Source organism: Corvus cornix, chromosome 1A (assembly GCF_000738735.6).
Source record: "Corvus cornix cornix isolate S_Up_H32 chromosome 1A, ASM73873v5, whole genome shotgun sequence".
Classification (NCBI taxonomy): Eukaryota; Metazoa; Chordata; class Aves; order Passeriformes; family Corvidae; genus Corvus; species Corvus cornix.
In genome coordinates, this window is record NC_047057.1 from 19,492,595 (window position 1) to 19,511,041 (window position 18,447).

At 37.5% G+C, this 18,447-nt stretch overlaps 1 protein-coding gene across 5 annotated transcripts in view; it reads right to left on the reverse strand.

Moving 5' to 3' along the window:
- The window catches only part of PLXNB2 (plexin B2), a 254,458-nt gene that overhangs the window by 16,497 nt on the left and 219,514 nt on the right, over positions 1 to 18,447 (reverse strand). For all 5 annotated transcript variants that reach the window (XM_039570587.1, XM_039570583.1, XM_039570585.1 and 2 more), the window contains 14 exons: positions 17,586 to 17,722; positions 16,773 to 16,940; positions 15,078 to 15,186; positions 13,153 to 13,380; positions 12,487 to 12,663; positions 11,888 to 12,027; positions 10,757 to 10,857; positions 8,328 to 8,557; positions 7,136 to 7,317; positions 6,323 to 6,389; positions 6,062 to 6,208; positions 2,629 to 2,785; positions 1,504 to 1,604; positions 372 to 456 (listed from right to left, as the gene is read on the reverse strand). In XM_039570587.1, the coding sequence (XP_039426521.1) occupies positions 372 to 456; positions 1,504 to 1,604; positions 2,629 to 2,785; positions 6,062 to 6,208; positions 6,323 to 6,389; positions 7,136 to 7,317; positions 8,328 to 8,557; positions 10,757 to 10,857; positions 11,888 to 12,027; positions 12,487 to 12,663; positions 13,153 to 13,380; positions 15,078 to 15,186; positions 16,773 to 16,940; positions 17,586 to 17,722 (2,029 nt within the window). The remainder of the gene's footprint in view (positions 1 to 371; positions 457 to 1,503; positions 1,605 to 2,628; positions 2,786 to 6,061; positions 6,209 to 6,322; positions 6,390 to 7,135; positions 7,318 to 8,327; positions 8,558 to 10,756; positions 10,858 to 11,887; positions 12,028 to 12,486; positions 12,664 to 13,152; positions 13,381 to 15,077; positions 15,187 to 16,772; positions 16,941 to 17,585; positions 17,723 to 18,447) is intronic.

The window sequence follows — 18,447 nt, forward strand, 5'->3', positions numbered from 1 at the left end:
AAGGCTGAAGAAAGGAGAAAAAATGATAAAGATCTGCCAAGACGAAATGTACAGTTTGACTATAGATGTAGTGTGATTAAAAAAACAAAATATGGAAGGAAATGTTTAATAAGAGTGCTTTCTATTAAGTTGGGGTATGGACTCACCACAATTATAGTTAAAGTCCTACTGTTTAAGACTTTTATAATGAGAGCAAACAAAACCATTACAAGTGTACAGTGGTAACACACAACAAATAAACCCTATATAGTCTGGTGGTGAATATCTAGCTCCATGGAAATGCTTGACAAACAAAATCAAGATGGCAGCATCACTCTGCGGGTTTTGACTTCTAGTCACCTTGGGAGGGAGGGAAGCCACAAGATACTTACTTTCCCCTGGGACATCTTGCTGATTATCCTCTGGCTGCTGGGAAATTCCCATTTTCGATAAGATGAGTGTGGCACCATCTCGGACCTTTGAAAATACAAACACAGAGATGTTCTTTGAAGGAACCACGCACTGCTGAACCTCTTTCTTAAACCGTAACCTGTGGTTTCTGTAATCGGTTGCAGGGAATCTATGACGAATGCTAAACTTCTGAGGCTTCTTGGGCAACTGGCTCTGCAATTCAGAACAGACTCCCTCCCACTCTGTTAGTAAGAGATCCCATCAACATCTCCTCTGAAATATTAGGAGCATCTTCAAGGCTTAAGTGGCTCCTCAACCTGGTGTGGTGTGCCATTTGGATGAAAATGGGGTTTATCATGAAGAATCAGACCTGTCTGTTTTCTGAGGGAAAACGAAACAACTTTTCTCTTTTCCAATCAGGATTAACTGTTGTTAGAAGGAAATAAATAGCATAAAAAGGAAAGATAAGTGAATTGCAAGTGCATGGTAGAGTGCACAGTATGAAAGCTAAAACAGACGGTATGAAAACATCAACATCTGCTCTCCTGGCTGGGCTTTTGAACAATCCAGACAAACTCAAAATCTATTTAGCAGCATAGCAAGGACAAAGACAATTCTCAGGGGTAGGAAGTGGTGGAGAAAAGAAAATATGAGTCTTAGCAAAACCAGCTTTTGAATATTCAGGGTGGAATTTGGATTTGGATACTTCAATGATGAGGAAACCAAGGTGCTGGCATTTAGGTTTTGTGTTTTTATACAAAATGCTTAGGCAGAATGTATAGACCCAGCCTTTCACAGTCCAAACCTTTTACTGACTAGACCCAGACCTGTGTTTTTCTTTTAATTCTTTATCATAGAATCATAGAATGGCTTAGGTTGGAAGGGACCTTCAAGATTTCCAACTCCCCTGCCATGGGCAGGGACACCTTCCACTAGACTAGGTTTCTCAGAGCCCCTTCTAGCCTGGCCTTGAACACTGCCATGGATGGGGTATCCACAACTTCCCTGGGCACCCTGTATGTAGCACTGAAGTTACTCTAAAAACAAAAAAAGATTTTATTTATTACAAGAAAACAGATAACAGGCACAAACAACTGTTTTGAAATGCCTTACATTATAATGCATTAGTGTGTTGATGCGTTTCCATCTGCCATCTCTTTGGGATGTTAAATCCAAGTCTGAGAGGATCTGTGCAGTAGAACCTGGACGCCATTCTAAGGGGTAATTAAAGTGAGAAAAAACAGTTTTTAACCAGGTGCAAAAATAACTTCTCCAAGAATGTTTTACAGACCCACTGACACATTGTGGAACATCAAAAGAAGTAATGCAGAACATGCCCCACTGTGTGTTTTTGATTGCTTAATCATTTGGTCTTTGTTACAGAAGTTTGCCTGAACTATTCCTAACCATGCATATGACTTCTGATTATCTTCCATAAAAAGTTAAATTCCTTCACATAGAATTCAATAAATATATATAATAAGGTCTGCTATCGGTCCAAAAGAGAGAAGGATTTCATGGAATAGAAAAGAAACTTTTAGGGGATTTACTAGGATTTTCTGAAGAACAAGAATTCCATCTTCTACTTTCAGATTAATGCAGTAATGAAAATACTGAAAAAAATATTAATTGGAGCTTTTATTCTGAGATTATTAGGCCTTTTAAGGAACACCATTTTTTTTTTTGTCAAAAGAGAATAGCTATTTTGAAAGCCCTCAAGGAGGATGATTTTCAGAGACTAGGTGGTACATAATCTCCTAAAAGTGCAGTTCCTGTAAGTTATAATTCTTTTGAATAACCATCATAAAAGAAACTAAAAATCAGTACCACTTTCTGAAATTGCATCATTACTTCTCCATCAGTTAATTATCCATGCTGTCATTATCACATTAATTAGTACCTGAGATACTGACTCTGTCAGACATGAATTCACTTGTGCCAACAGTCATTAACAGGCTCTTGCAATGCTGCTGACAGTATACCAAAACTTTAAGAGTCAAGAAAAGCTAGTTCTTAAAAATTAACTAACTTAGTTTTTAAGGCCTATTAATATTGCTGCAAAATGCTGTATTTTTGCATGACCATGAATTCAGCTTTTTTTAAAAAAACCCTGACAAACCAACAACAAACCAAACCATAACCAAGCAATAAAATCCTCTTATAGAGATTTTTTGAGAAAATACGAAGTCATACAACGTGTCTCACCTGGTTAATATGATATCACAAATAACTACCTACCAAGAACTACACTGTCAGCTTTTGGCCACTGAGAACACGGCAGATTTCGATAGACTTGGTCTATTATCTTTTCCTTTACTTGTGATATAGTATCACAGTTCAGCACTTTCACAGGTATGGAATCGTTTCCTCCCTCTTGCACATATACATTCACTGTCTGTGAAGAGAAGAATGTACATGGTTATTAAGGCAAATCAGTGCTGAATTACCTCTGAATCTGTTTTTCTGGGTGATTTAAATGCAAACAGTATCTGAAATTCACCATGCAATGATTATTGAACAGCAACAAATATTTGCAATGGGAGTATGGATTATTTGAGGGATTATTGGAAGGATCTTTTGCTGTTATGCAGCCAACCAGCTATCATAAATTCCAGTTAATTTCTCCTACTATGACAAAACAGAAAAGATACAGAATAGATTTAGTCATGTCTAATATGCTAATATTATTGAGTCTTGGGAGTTTATTAAAGACAAACACACAAGAACAAAGCAGCTGGACCACTGATTCGGTACATGCTTCTCATTTAACCTGATAATCCTAAATACAAAAAAGCCCAAGTACTGCAGTGCCCAAATTTTGTGAGTTCCCAATAATCATTTGAACTGCACTTTGTTGAACTCCTAGAATATTATATGCTTTTGCCTTCCTTTATGCTTTCTTCATGGCTGTGGTTTTAAAGATGAGCAGACTACTGTACATATGGTACTTTAACATGGCTCAACTGATGAGCAGTGAGTCGTTCAGCTCTCCAAACTTTACCTCCTGTGACCAGATGTTCATTAAATACACACACACGCATATATATGTACATATAAAAGTAATTTCTATCATCTTATGTGTTAGAAAACTTCATTTACTGCTTACTGTTGTCATAATAACTCTAATAGCTCCAGGGAATACACCTAAGTAGCTTATGTCAGTTCTAAAATATTACTGTTTTCTGACAGTATCAACATGGTTTTTTTAATGTTAAAGAGAATTTCTTGAAAGCTTGTAATTTGCTAAATCTAGACTGATTTTTTTGAAAGTAGCTTTGCTATGTAAGTGTCAGTTTTCAATTTTCAAAGCAAATAAGAAAACCATGGACAGAAAAGCTCCCCAGAAGGAAAAAAAAATAAAAAAAACCCTAATAGATATTATGAAAAGCCTCTTTCTTTCACTAGCTGAATCAGCTAACAACAGCTCAGAGCCCTCGTGGATCTTTTGCCAGTCAGGTAACTTAGGAGGCCAGCACATGTGAAGCACTGCAGCTCTCAGATACATATGGTCCTGCCAACCATAATTCCTGAATTTATCACGTCAGACCTCAAAATAAACTTGCATAGCTGGTATTTTGAAACAGTGTAGAAAAGCTATGCCATACGGCAGTCAAATTAAACATGATTGCACCATCCCTTGACAGAACTCTCAAACTAATAATGAGATTTCACCTTCCTTTTCCTATTAGCTTTATGGTAATTAGACATGATTTTGCTGCTGGTTCAGTATGCAGCATGTCAGTGTAACCAGTGATGCAAAACAGATTAATCTTTTAAATAAGAACAATTAGAGAGCAGATAACTGCTCTATGCTGTACCCACCTTGTCTCACTTTCAGGCAGAAGTGAAGGAATTAACTCATGCTTTAACCTACATTGGTGCACAAATGCTCCCTAACTTTTCAGTTACCACAATATCATCATCGTGCCAAAGACCCCAAAAGCTTAGGCCAATAGTACCCACTTCATAATCTTTTATCATACATATGTACACATACACATATATCTCATCAACTTCCACGCATGCACATACATAAAATATTTGTTTGATAGGAAATCTAGAAGTCTGGACCAAATACTGCTACTGTACAATGTTATAACGTTTAATATCTAGCTAATATGTATGTTGTGCCCACATCTGATTGCATACATGGATTTTCTGCTTTCACACTTCATTTAGCTTAATTGCAGTCTTTTTTTTGTCATGAAAAGAAAGAGACTGAATAAAGAATTATTGCCATTAAGTCTTACATGATGTACAGTGCAAATAAATTTTGGTCTCCATACACAACAGAAATGATAGCCAGCATTGCCAATTAGTGTGTTTTCTGTGGGTGGCACTTTTGGCTTAGATATAAAGACAGTAACTCAACTAATCCACAAAATATCAGTTGAACTTAAAATTTCTTCTTGCCCAACACACTCTTCCTCCAGGCGCTCTAGGTCACAGTCTGGTAAATCCACTCTGTGAATGAAAGTCCTACAGTACTCTCCTCACTTGAGCCCTCCCATCAACATCCCTTTAGAATACATAAAATGGTGATTTTTTTTTTTTTTCAAACCAGGACTTAATAAAGCTTTTTATTAAATTTCTTTTCCATGCTGCATATATGTCACTGCATCTTTCTCAGTTGAAGACAACTGCAAATGACTCCTAACATGTCAATAAAAAAGAAATTAAAATGGGAAAAAAAATCATGAGTCTGTCTCTGAAGGGCAGTCTGTGCATCTTTGATATTCACTACACTGAATCCTGAAGAAAACCAGGAAGACTGTCAGAAAGAGTAAAACTAGATTTTGCACTCCCTGAACAGATAAAGAGTGGGCTGCTTCAGTTTTTCCAAAGGACAGTGAATCTGTGTTCTGGAGTATGTTTGAAAAGTGGTGGAAATTTCTGACAGCAAACAGAATTAAGTTAAAGTAGAATTCATAATAGAAAAGATCTGGACCATGGCACTGGTGATCAGATACAGGGGGAAGCTGAGTTCAGAGGTGGAGTTCCCTTGCCAGGAATGTCCATTTCATCCCACTTGAAGCAACTACCGTAGGTCTCCAGAACTGGCTGTAGAGGCACTGTAGGGAATTATTTCTCTAAGAGGAAATAAACAACTTTCAATGCCAGCTGGGCTGCCCACGTTCAGGAGATCTTGACTCACACAGAAAAAAATGCAGAAAGAGGTTCATAAAGTGTTCTGGAGTTTGTGGAGCCATCTCACAGGACTGCAGAGAGCACAACCTGCTATACTAATAACATGATCTCTAAAATGATGTTCAATATGCTGATCAGCAGCAATCACAAGGGAGAAAACCTGAAGTTTAAGCATAATGGTAGTGCAAGAATTCTGCAAATATCAATTGCCAATGAATTTCGAAGGGAAAAGGGGAGGAGCCAAACATCCTGCCCACTTTTCAGACAGACTGAAAATTATGAAAGGGATTTATTGAAATGGATTCCACACTGGCAGGATTTGAATTTTATTTTAGAAGATATTTTATAATTCTGTTTTCCTGCTCGGAGATTTGTTTTGGTCAAACTACTGACAATCCTGCCCATGACCAGAATTTCTATGCAGTTCACAATAGTCTAGAAAACTCTGTACAGACTTAAGACTTTAGGAATTAATTTTAAAATAAAAAAGGATTTTATAATCTATTAATCATGCTTTGCTTACCAACTGTGTGTACTCTACATCATCTCCCAGTAAGCCTGTGTCATTCAATGTATACTTGGCTTTCTTCAGTACGGCATCCACTGGGCCTTTCTCTACCTGGTGTTTGATAGCCTTGAACAATTTATAAAGAGGCTCCCCGGCATTGTCCTATGTAAAGGAAAGGAAATGAAATAAAGCAACACCAAAAGACATACTCAGATCAGCTCTTTAAGGTATTACTGATTAAAAAAACCCCCACAGGCAACAGATTTCAACTCTTACCTTGAGGTACTGATATAAACAAATAGACATCCAGTTAGACAACATTCTCTCAACAACCGTTTCAGATCTGAAAAAAAAAACAGCCCCGAATATGGTAAGGACACTTAATGACAAGGTTTTAAAGAAAAACACTGCTTGCTTGAAATATAGTATTTTTACATGCTTAACTGCATTCAGTCTCCTAATGCAATGATTTCCCTATAGAGTCTTGAAAGCATATACTTGCTTTAGGATAAGTGCTTTGTATTGCTCATCATTCCTGGGTAGCTACCTTCATCTCACTGCTGAAAAGTATACATCCTTTATTCAAAATCTTAAATTGGGTCTACCATGTGAGAGCTAAAAAATTAATCCAGTTGTGCAGTTACTGGGAAACAACCTACAGATTACAAAGCTACAACATACACAGAGCAAGGTCTATTGTAATTTATTTTGGGATAACAGCTGGGTTAAATCACTAGAGCAAGCCCTCACTGAATGCACAATGCAGCTGATTATGTGTGCTCATTATGGTGGTGATGTGAGGTATAAATGCTAGATCATTTGGAATAGAATTAGATTAAAAAGTAAATGAAATGTTCAGTGTGGTATTTTGAGGTAAGGTAGGTGTTTCTACACTGCAGTGTTTGAATAAGCAGTCCTGTCCAGCAGTCCTGTCAGTACCTCCCACAGCTACTCCTGGTGGGCTTGTCTTGCTAATAGGTTTGGGCCAAGCTATTTCTGGCTTTTATGGAGAGCTGGCATTTCAACCCAGTCACACTGCAAAAGAAACACATTTACAAAATGCCAGAGACATATGACAATCATTCAAACCTTCTTAGCATCAGCTTTGGGTTTTTGGCCACAACATACTGCTCCATCAGTTCTAAGAACAGCGTCCTCATGATGTCAGTGTAGTATTCTAGTTTTCCATGTAAAGCGACTGTCAGTAAAGATGCAAAATACACTTTAGCTCGAGCAGAGAACTCCCTTTGGTTTTCCAGTGTGTGAATAAACTGAAACAGAAAACAAATGTAAAAACAACTCAGATGACAGGTTTCTGGAGAACCTCAACACTTGTCTGCACTAAGAAGACAACGAATATTCTTTTAATATTAAATCTCCAAAGCATAGAATCAAAAAGTTTTCAGAAGTTTGAAAAAACTTCTTATAAGAAAATGTTGCCTAAAATTTGGTCTTAAATACACACACAATGTACTGGACTGACCTAAGGAATGCTTATATACTTAACTAAAACCTTATCTAAAAAGGATGTTTTAATTAAATGTAAAATAGTGTTCTGTGACAATTTTTAAAGAGAAAATCAACTCCCCTCTTCCCCAAATTCCCAGTCCTTTCACATCAAATTACAAAGACACTAATGTAAGTACACCCGGAAATGTACTCTCATCTGTCATAAACTCTAATTCTACCATTAACTAGCTCAACACTGGATTCTCATTAAAAAAAAAAAAAGAGAAAAAGCTAGAAGCCTAAATCTATATTTAGGTGTCTGACAATGAGCCTTGGTTTTTGAGAGTGAGCAATTATAAGTCTCTTCAGGGCTGCTCTGAGCACTCATCAGTCTTGATGAATAGGCCACTTGAGGAGCCTCTACCTTTGCTGGGGCAGAGATTCTGGTAGATGGCTGTCTGCAGGTGACTCCCATGAGGAGCCTGGATGGAATCAACACTCTCCGATCACATTTCTTAAAAGGCTAAACCAAACTTGTAACACCAGTTTTTATGCCAGATTGGGTAACACCTGCTTTTTACAGCCACTGCAATGTTGACTAACTCCATATTACATGATCTGGCACAGAAATATGATCTTGCCTATCCATTCCACCAGGAAGCTCTGGCTGTGATGCCACATATTTGCAGCGGTTACTGTGAAATCAGAGCCATATGAAAATCACTTATTCTTACTAATTTTGGTTCAGTTGTGCTTGCAAACCTACTGTCTTGCACAGATACACACAGGTATGCCTAGGTAAGAGACAAGGTGAATCCACTTCAGTACTCACATTAATGAGAAATGATTTGCTGTTGAGGAGGTTGGAGAACTGGTACAAAGCCTGCTCCACAGTCTGGCGCCTGGCCTCAGGAATATCCAGCTTTCCTGTAATCATCACATCTTTCTCTCCATCTTTGGAGGGCAAGAAGAAGACTCTGTCTGTGTATGTTTTGTAGTCCAGTACTGGAATTCCAGCTTCATTGATGTCATTTGTCTGATCCTCCATCTCTATCATTAGATCTGCAATATGCAATGCAGTTTAATGGTTCAGTTTAAAAAGTATGCACGTTTTTTAGGCAACACAACCTCTTTGAGTGCCTTGTAATAGCAAAAAAGCAACTCAGCAGCAAAACCTCTTATTTCATCTCACATTTTCTCTTGCTATTTTTAACAATTATCCTATTAACTATAACCACAGCTAATCCTATGGTGGCATGAGAATAAGTGCCTTTAGCACTGATGGTTTCCTTGTTGTTGACTATCTGTAAAAGGGCCTTTATGGCATCTGTGTGAGTTCATATATAAGAATGTAGGATTATAGTACAGAATAAAAAAAAGACATTGCAATACTTTTCATTTTGATTTTTCTTTTTTCCCAATCCACAGTCTATACCCTCTGAGTCTAGGTAGTAAAGAAAGTTCTTTTAAAAACACAGCAATCCAGGAAAGAGAGGTTTCAAGTGTAAAGCAAGCTAATTTAATTGGAAGGAAGGGGATGGCAGGAAGGAAGAAGGTTAAATGGTTCACTGAAATTGATGGAAATATTTCTGTGGGACTCAAAAGCTCTGATATTTTTAAAAGGGACAAAAATTAGGGAATCATCCTTTGGAGCAGCTATTCTAGCTGAAGGCTTTCCAATTACCAATATTACTGATTGACTGGAATACCATGTTAATTAATATACTGACCTATTGTCTCAGGAGTTTTATTGCTCTTACTCATTCCTTTACCTCTTTATTTTATAGCATTCATCAAACTGAGGTAGAAAGAATCTTCTGGTTCCCCTCTGTGTGGTATTACTTCCTTCCTGCTGTCCCTTTCCTTGGCTGCCTTTGGTCCTGTGTATTTTAGACTGTCTGCACTTCATGCTGTTGACATTACAGTTTCACAGTATTGAACCAGAATGTGTTTTGACTTGTGTTTCATTTAACTGTAAGTCAAGGTGGATGTAATTTTAGAACTGGATTACTCCTTGGATGTGCATTCTACTCCCCCAGTGTTTGTACTTTGTGGAGCAGAGAGAAAACCTTCAACCAAACAGCAGGAATGTGTAACTCTCTACTCTTGTCCCAGTAACAGAAAGGTACCTTCTCCTTTCAGAAATGGGTATGAAGTGCCCTGGGAGAGGTGGAGAGAGGGAGGGAGAACCTCAATAGATCCTCTCACAGTTCAAAATGCAGTTTGAAATGAAGCCCGTTTGGGACTGATTCAAACATTTGCTTCTAGTTTGTGTCCAGAACCTGGAAGGACTTGGTTTTCCAGAGAAAGCAAGATGGTACAAATAAAGAACATCCTGTCCCAGAAATGGCAGAAAAACAAGACTGAGAGAGGCCTCGAGCATCACTGAAATCTTTGACATACCCTGAGCTTCTTCAATTAATTTCAAACTCTAACTTGAAATTGCTGTTTTATTCAATCTCGCTTTTTAGCCACTGTCAGTATAAAATAATGCTTTCTCTTTAGCAATAAAGCATGTGGGTATTTTTTGTAATAGAGATTATTTCAACATGACCCAACAGCAGGTATAATTCAGATAATGAGGTGACAGTTGACGGTAATAATTTAGGCCAATATTTGCAATGTTTGCACTCAGATGCCTAGTTTAAGCATTGCAATGAGTAGTTCAACATGTAAAAACGCTGAGCCTTCACACCTCCTGCTGCCATCCCTGGGATGATGCCTCTATGTTAACACAGAACAATTAGCTAGCTCCTCTAATCAAGCTTAAGATTTTCCCATGATAAACAGGGTAAAATCCTATTTCTTTCCTGTGAGCTTACCAAATTATCCCTTTGTATGCTGATGGCTGCAAATAAATTTTGCAGCTCTGAAAACAGTTTTTAGTGTGCATACATTGCATACACAGTCATTGTGCTAAACAATAAAGGCAGTTAGTCACCATAAAACATTCTTATCTTTGTGTTAATGGCTATAAGTAACCCCAATCTCAATTAGTTTCTACTCCCAGTATCTAACCCTATTCTTCCTTTAGACTAAAAGAATCCATTTCTTTTAATAACCTCAGCTACATATTTTATTTTATTTACTTCTCTCATATATAACAGCAAAATATCTGCTCTATGTCAATGTCAGTAATGAAGGCTACTAAGATGTATTGATTATTTGTTCCCAGAAGACAGTTTTAGTGAGCTAGCATCATTCCTCCAGCCTGTCTTGACTGCTCAAGAAGACCCACAGCAGTGAAAATATCTTTCATACCTGTGAACTCTTTCTTGCACCGGTCTCTGACACTCTCCTCTAGGCCTTCAAGTTGTGATTTAATTTTTTCATACTCTCGTTCTGCTTGTTGGCTCTTGCGTCTTTATGGAACAGAAGTAAGATTTTAAAAAAGTTACAAACTATAAAAGTAAATAATTTGCAACAGCTCTGAGAGGGAAGTCCAAGGACTGGGAGAAATTTTCCTGCCTTTGATTTTTTTAAATACAGCAGTAAGAGAATGGAGGAGAAAAACAGCAACAGTGGCCGAAATCTTCATTCCATGTAAAGCAACTTGGCACTATCATGGGCTGGTTGCTTCAAAGCAGACTTGGGCCAGTAATTTAAAATCCAGTAAGAAGTAGCTACAAATGCTTTCAATCATATATCAAGTACAGAAACCCAGTCTCCATGCACTGAACCCTTAGGATTGCTTGCAACATGTCCTGCACTGGCTCTAAACCACCCAGGAGTGTGGGATCAAACTCAGAAGGTTGATGGAGGTTCACAAGAGCATAAGGGCTGTACAGCACATGCTTCAGCTGTACTGGTAAGTACCATAAGATTGAAATCCACCCCTTCCTGAGGCCCTCATTACTAACCTTAAAATTGGACTAAGTAGCTTTTAAGTGAAATACAGACATATATTCTGGCCCTTTATGAAGCATGAATTTCAACATTAATCATGCAGTTTGTGTGTGGGTAACTTAGCTGGAAAGATGAAAATGACGCCTTAGTGAAATCCATCCAGTTCAGACCTACAGTGCTGACTGAGGCAGCATAAATGTTGATGGGTATTTATACAGAATAAGTTATCTCCTTCATAAGTGCCACTTTAGCTGCCATTTCAAAAGGGTATGTGTGCAACTCAGCCTGCAATTGTTTGCTTGGGAAGCCTGGGACCAATTGTTGTGTTTATATATAAAGGAGGGACTGGGCTGACTGACACTGAGGAATTTGGCGTGCGTGAGAGGAATAAATTGGTGCTCATACATATTTCCAGCTGTAACTCCTTATCTTAACTCTGGAGCTCATAAAAAAGATGAAGATAGTTTCTGTAGACCGAGCTGAGAACAAGCCGGTAGTCCCTTGAAAGCTTTAGGGAAACAAAAGCACCTAATTAGAAGAACTTACCTGTAACAGATGATAGAAATGCCAATGATTACTATCATAGGAATAAGTACCAGTGGCAAAATAAGATTCAGTGGGATATCAGTCACTCGGGTATCATATTCCACCCTTCCAAGGATCCATTCCCGGAGTCCAAATTTTACCTAATTAGATAAAAACACATTTTTCTCAAGAAGTGCAAATGTAAGGTGGTCAAATTCTCAGTTTCACTCTAAATTCTTAGTAATTCCCACAAGTGAATTTTTAGCTCAAACTGCCAAACAAAGGAAATACTTCTGAATATTTTAAACTGAATTTGGGTCACTAGCACTTTATTCCATGAAGTAATTTAATTTGCTCAACTGAGGAAGAAAAATCCCCAGTCTGTCTGTCTGGAGTTCTACATTTCTAGGTAATAAAGGTAGAAGACATTTGGCAGCATTGACACTGCTCTTTATGTATGACATCTTTTATGCAGTAGGCAGAAGCTGGAAGAAGAAAGAACTGCAAGGAGTTTCTTCACAGTACTACAACAACTTTGGAGAACAAATTACTTCAGTCAAGAGGAACTGTATCAGTGTTATTGATACACGATACTAAATTCTATAGAAAAGGTAACGTACAATGAATTCAGGAAGGTTATTGATGGTATCCCTCTTCTGCCGTTTCTTTGGTTGAGGCTGTACTTCTGGTGGCTCACAATATAAGTCCGTTTCAGTTAGAGTTTTTATGTTGCAAGGCTCATCACCCACAAAAGCCTGGGCCTCATCTATCGTCATGGCTTTGTTCAGGTTACTGCCCTAGACAGAAAATAAAAGGCGAAATTATCATCGCAAAGCCTTGGGAGACAAGAAATCCTGAGTTGCAACTTTCCATTTGGATCACTTTTAGCAGCAGAAATGATTTGCACTGCAGCCTACAGAACAGCAGAGTGATTGGGAATTATTTGATTCCTCTCCCTTCCTTCGTGGTGTGAGATGAGATGTCCCTTCCAGTTCCTGGGAGGTCTATTGGGAGAGGGCATTTCCAAATGCAAATGCCAGGCTCAGCAGGAGGGGGCATCCTCAGCAAACCCGAAGTAGGGCTAAAAAGATAGGAACTCTCTTTCAGAAGGGGTGTGGGGAGGAAAGGGGAGCTGTCATTGTTCATCATCTAGCAGAGGTAAGGGACTCTACCCAAGAATTTGGGGTATGGCACCAAACATCTGTTAAGGCTTTGAGAAAGGAACTAAAAATTCCATACATTCTTCAAGGACAAAATGAGCAACCACCAACTTTTAACAAGTTTACCTTTGCATTAATAAGTTTGTTGACTTGTTTTTTGATGCCATCTGTGAAGTTTTCAAAGGTTGGGTCTGCGACATAGGCAAAGGAGTGGCTCTCATTTTTTACAACCAACTTATAATGATCCATTAGAATAATAGTGGTAATGTTATAGTTTTCTGGGTCTTCCAGTATTGGTGGGGAAGAAAAAACCACTGTGGTTTCATTACATCTTGTAACAACCTTTCCATAAAACTGTAAGAAACAAGACAAGAAGAAGAACATGCTCATTTTAGAGTCTGACTCTTTTCTGTACATAACTGTTGATAACTTTAGACCATAGAAATAAAACCACTGAATTTATATCCTCTCCATACAGCAGAAATACCATAGTATGAAGGATTTTTGAAAAAGAAAATGAAAGAAATTTGTTGATGGGAATAAATCATCGATTCACTGTGTTGTAGCAGTCGCCTGCAGAAAAAGCTTGGGCTATGGATCAGTTTCATTGCCTCCAATTTCTATAGCTCTTTACCGCTGGACTGATACCACCAAGTTCCTCTCAGATTAGGAAGTTAACATGTCACCCTTAATCCTGATCATCTTCTGTACCTTTGAGTAGCTTGGGCTGATTATTTTCTGTTTACACCATGTAATACCTCACTGAACCTCAATAAAATTATTAAGTGAAATTTTGGAATAAAATTCAACAGTTGTCACTCAACTACTCAAGGTAACTCAGTTCACCCATCCTCCATCCCCAATTCAACAAATGTTTTTCCCCTGACACTTTTAGTCATTCAGTAACATCAACCACAGGCAACAAAACTAATAGGAACCCTCAACATTTATTCAATCACCACCTCTGTTTCTCACTTCACGATGCAATGCAACTTGATAGCTTCTCCCCAACATTCTGATATTATCATGTAAGTGAAAGCAAACCAAAAGATTAGAAAAGCTTTTAGTCTTAATAGAGAATGTGTGCTATAGGTAATGCTGACTTAAACTAACAGGTTGAGTGTACATAAGAGGAGATGTAAGAAATGTTGATAAGCACTGTCAAGAATGCTAAATAGGCTTTCAGATTGTCCTGGGAGTCAAGATTATCCAGATAATTACTTTTTGAAGTTTATGGCCTAAAAAATGTAGGCAGTTTTCCTCTTAAAAATCTTTAGGGATAGGGTTCTAATAGATCCAAATCCAGCTGGCTCTGGCATACTCTAATAGTTGAATCATGCATATGATATATAACATTCACATTACCAACTCACTGTAGATCACAAGACAGTCTTACACTGAAGAGCCAGACTTAGAAAGAGTCTTACAATGTTCTTACTGTAAGATCACTTCTAAGTCTAAATCGTGTCATTAAATTGTGATCTTCACTAGAAGAGTGGGAAATTAAGAATATTGGTAATGTCAGTTCCTCTTAACAGGAGATGCAAGAAGAGGGTTTTTTTAATGTTATTTTTCACAACTTTTTGTGACCTGTTACAGGTGGAATGTGCATGAAGCAAGAAAGAAAAGAAGACTTGGTTCTTTGAGATGTGAGAAAATAAAAGGCATTGATTGTGCAAAGCTGAGTAGTCTGCATTGTCTAGATTTAGATCCTGTTTCAGGCAAATTGCTAATGCTTGCAGGGGGAGAAGAAAGATAAAGGAAAACAAAACACATCCAGATTCTGAAATACACATTTTATCCTTATCCATATTGAATGAATTTAATTTTAAAGCAAAAGATGGCAAAGTACAAGTGAATGTAAGGCAAGATGGTAGGAAAGTCAAGATCTTCTTCCACAGGAAAACCCTGAACAGACCCAGAAATCTGTTCAAACCTTATTTCAGTCCAAGCCTGGTGAAGTCCAGTGGGAAAGTTTATATGCAGCTTTTGAACAGATTATATGCTGTGCATGCAGTGTTATGCCTTTGGGGGAAAAGAAAGAAAATTACCCTTTTTTGATTCATCCTCCCTGCTTCTGGACGCTCTGCATATACCACCAATGAGAAAGTCTGGATGAGCTCAAAACCGGTTCCAGTTACTGTAATATTTCTCCCTCCGCTGCAAGGCACAATTAAAAAAGAAGTCAAATCATTGACAGACTACCACAGCTATACACTACTTCATCCTGCACTGCTATTGCTTCCACTGAAAAAATCCTATGTATAATGCCTATATGACAATTAGATATCCTACAAAAAGGACTTCTGTTAAAGCTATTGATGACGAAAGCATTTTAAAGCATCAATGTCAAGTTAAAACTTGTTTTAAAACAGCAAAATTTAAAAAAAGTACAAATTGCTTTGCCAGGATTTTTGGCTGTTCATTGATGCCAATCTTTGTGTGCTTTACTTCTCCAATGTTATTAAAATCACTCTGCCTACAATACACACACAGAGACAAAGGTGAAACTGTATTTTCCACAGGCCTGTAGGAACCTGGATTCTCTATCCCCTCTTATTTTCAGCACGTTGTTTAAAAAATAATACATTCACATAAGAAGAAGAATGCACGCAAGTTGCCAATAGGAATTAAAGTCATTGAAGTGACATGGATTTAGAGGGATAGCAAACCTCAAAGCAATCCATAAAAGTAGGCTTTAGTTTATATAGAAGGAAAAAGAAGTCATTTAAATTCCATGAGGTAAATCACTATTGGTCTACCAAAGAAAAATTTCAGGCCCCAAAATCACCCAAACCAAAAATGAAAAGGAAACATTGAAAACAAATTCTATTTTATTCAGGTGATTACTTAATAGTCAAGGAGACAGGTACTAATATCTCCAAGAGAAGTCACAGCCAAATTTATTTTTAATGTTCTGTTTGTCATGATGTTACACTTTTTAACTGATCTCCCTCTGCCAACTGTACCCCACTAAGCAGAAAGACCAGAATACTGGGGAACAGCAGACAATAACATGAATCAGGGTCATGTTTGTCCCTGTATTTGTCACAGAATGACTTTCAAAACCCAAGGTATGCTACAAGGGCTTTTATACAATGATTTGCCATATTGCTATAAATATAAGAGTGACATAAATTTATTTGATTTCCCAATTATTACTAGGTGAGCTGTTTCCCAGAAGGAACACCTACCAGATGGGGTGTTAGTGAATACCACCATAGAACAGAGCACACCTTTTAAAAGCATTATTGAACATGGGTCTAGATTTCCTAAAAAGGTACACTTTTTCCTCATGAGACAAAGAAAGAGATGACAAGCCATAATTTTTCCTCTATTTCCAGCATAATTATTAAAAGCTGAATAGAAAAACTGTTAGAAAGGTCTCCATTAGAAACTTTTAATATTGGTTATCCTAGTAGCATAAAGATTTGTAAGTAATGCAAAGATCATGTTGTCTTACATCATGCTGAAATGCTTCAAATCTCTTTCTTTGACACAACTCCATTTAAAAGATGCCTTTTCTGCTTTCAGGACTGACCTTTGAAATGGGATGACAATTTGGAAGTAAACAGAATACTTTCAAACGTCAATTGCAGTTAAGACCACAAACCCTACATACCTAAATGTCTGCATTGATAGAGTACAGGACTTTATTCCAAACCATTCTATATTTAATAATTTTATTACATATTACACATATTTTAAGCTAGTTGTAAAAAAAGTTATGACAAACATTTCATTACCTGCTGAAGCTATTTACCGGCAGGAATTTGGTGACAGTAGGATTCTCACTGTATGTAAATAGCTGTGGTACAGGAATTGTCGTGCCCCCATAGTTCATTGTGACTGTAACAGGTTCAACCTTATTATTACGTCCTGTAATGCAAACAATCTCGTCTCCAAATTCAGTCCTAGATTGGAGAAGAAAAAGGAGAGGAAACATCTTCTGTTACTAACATTATGGAGTTTTGCATTCTTCTACTGTAAACTCCAGAACAACAAAACTGGGGCTCTATTTTTGCTGGGTACCAAGGAGTTATGAGAGGAGAAAACACTTCCTTCAGATCACTTACGCTTTTTAAAAAAAGAGATATAGGATATAACAATAAACAGTGTGCAAACACAGGAACAATGAAATGTTAGCACACTTAGTGTCCTTCCTTTTTTTTTGAGAAAAGAGAAGGGCAGCAACTAATAAAAGGAAAAAGAAGGGAGAAGAACAAGCCATGGGAGACTAGAAGACTAATATTTTATACAGAACCACTGAAGAGATGCTGAGTGAAAGCATGGGTGGGTTTGAAGCAGCCAGTATAGCAGAGAAAGCCAAAAGTGGAGAAATTCTTGGACATCTAAATTCTCCCACTTAAGGTGTTTTTACTGCTGTTCTTCCGCTGAAGCCTCTGAGTGAGTTTGTCTGAATGTTACATGCAGAACTCCATTGCATGGGAGGAGTCACAAAGAGATAGACAATGGATTTGTTTCATTTATAAAGGGCAGAAAAGGTTGGTGCTTTTTTAGAACACAGCTCTGTATTGTTAGTTACTCAGACTACGTACACATTGCAAGGCTGGCTACCAACTGAAACTTGAACATCCTTCTTGGAACCAGTGGCCAGATTTACGCCAGAGATGGTAAGTTTGGTTCCACCCGCTTGTGGACCACTTTCGGGTCTTATTTGAGAAGGATGAGGTTCCTGAAAAGAGAAGATGGTCAAACTAAGTGAGAAAATTAAAATAAAATTTATACCAGTATTATTTGGTTTAATAGGTAATTGAAGTTTAATATTAGTACCTGAAAAAGAATAAAATTAAAGCAATGACAGACAAATCTTCCAAAATAAAAGAAAATCTTTTACTATTCATGCTGAAAGAAGTAACAGATAATGTGAACGCACTTTTCTTTACTGTATTTTATGAGGCTTTATACAAGTTTCAATTCCTTATCACGAAATGTAGTTAGCTGCCATTTAGTTTGTGAGAGCTTCCTGTTGGATTTCCTTGTTTCATACTTATTTTAAGATTTCTCTCTTCTTTATGCCTCAGTCTACCTTCATCTTTCCTTACCCTTTCCTACATTCTGTGTCAGCTACAGGAGACAAAGAACAAGGTTTTCAAAACTTGCACTAAACAGAAAGAATATAAAGATTCCCTTTATCTCATAAGGCTCTCAGTAACTGTGGTAAAACTCTCATCTAATACTTGAGCAATAAGCTTGCAAAGAAAGAAAATCTGAAAACGCTCAAATTGTCTTAATGTACCTAGAACCTTGGAGTGGGTTCCTTAAAACCAATTAAATCAAGCAGACATGGTTCAGATTGTTATAAAATTTGTTTGATATTTAAATGTCTCAAGAAGTCCCCTCCTTTTGTTCTCAATTCAGTCTTTGTTTCAATGATTGTATTCTGGGAGCTCCAACAAA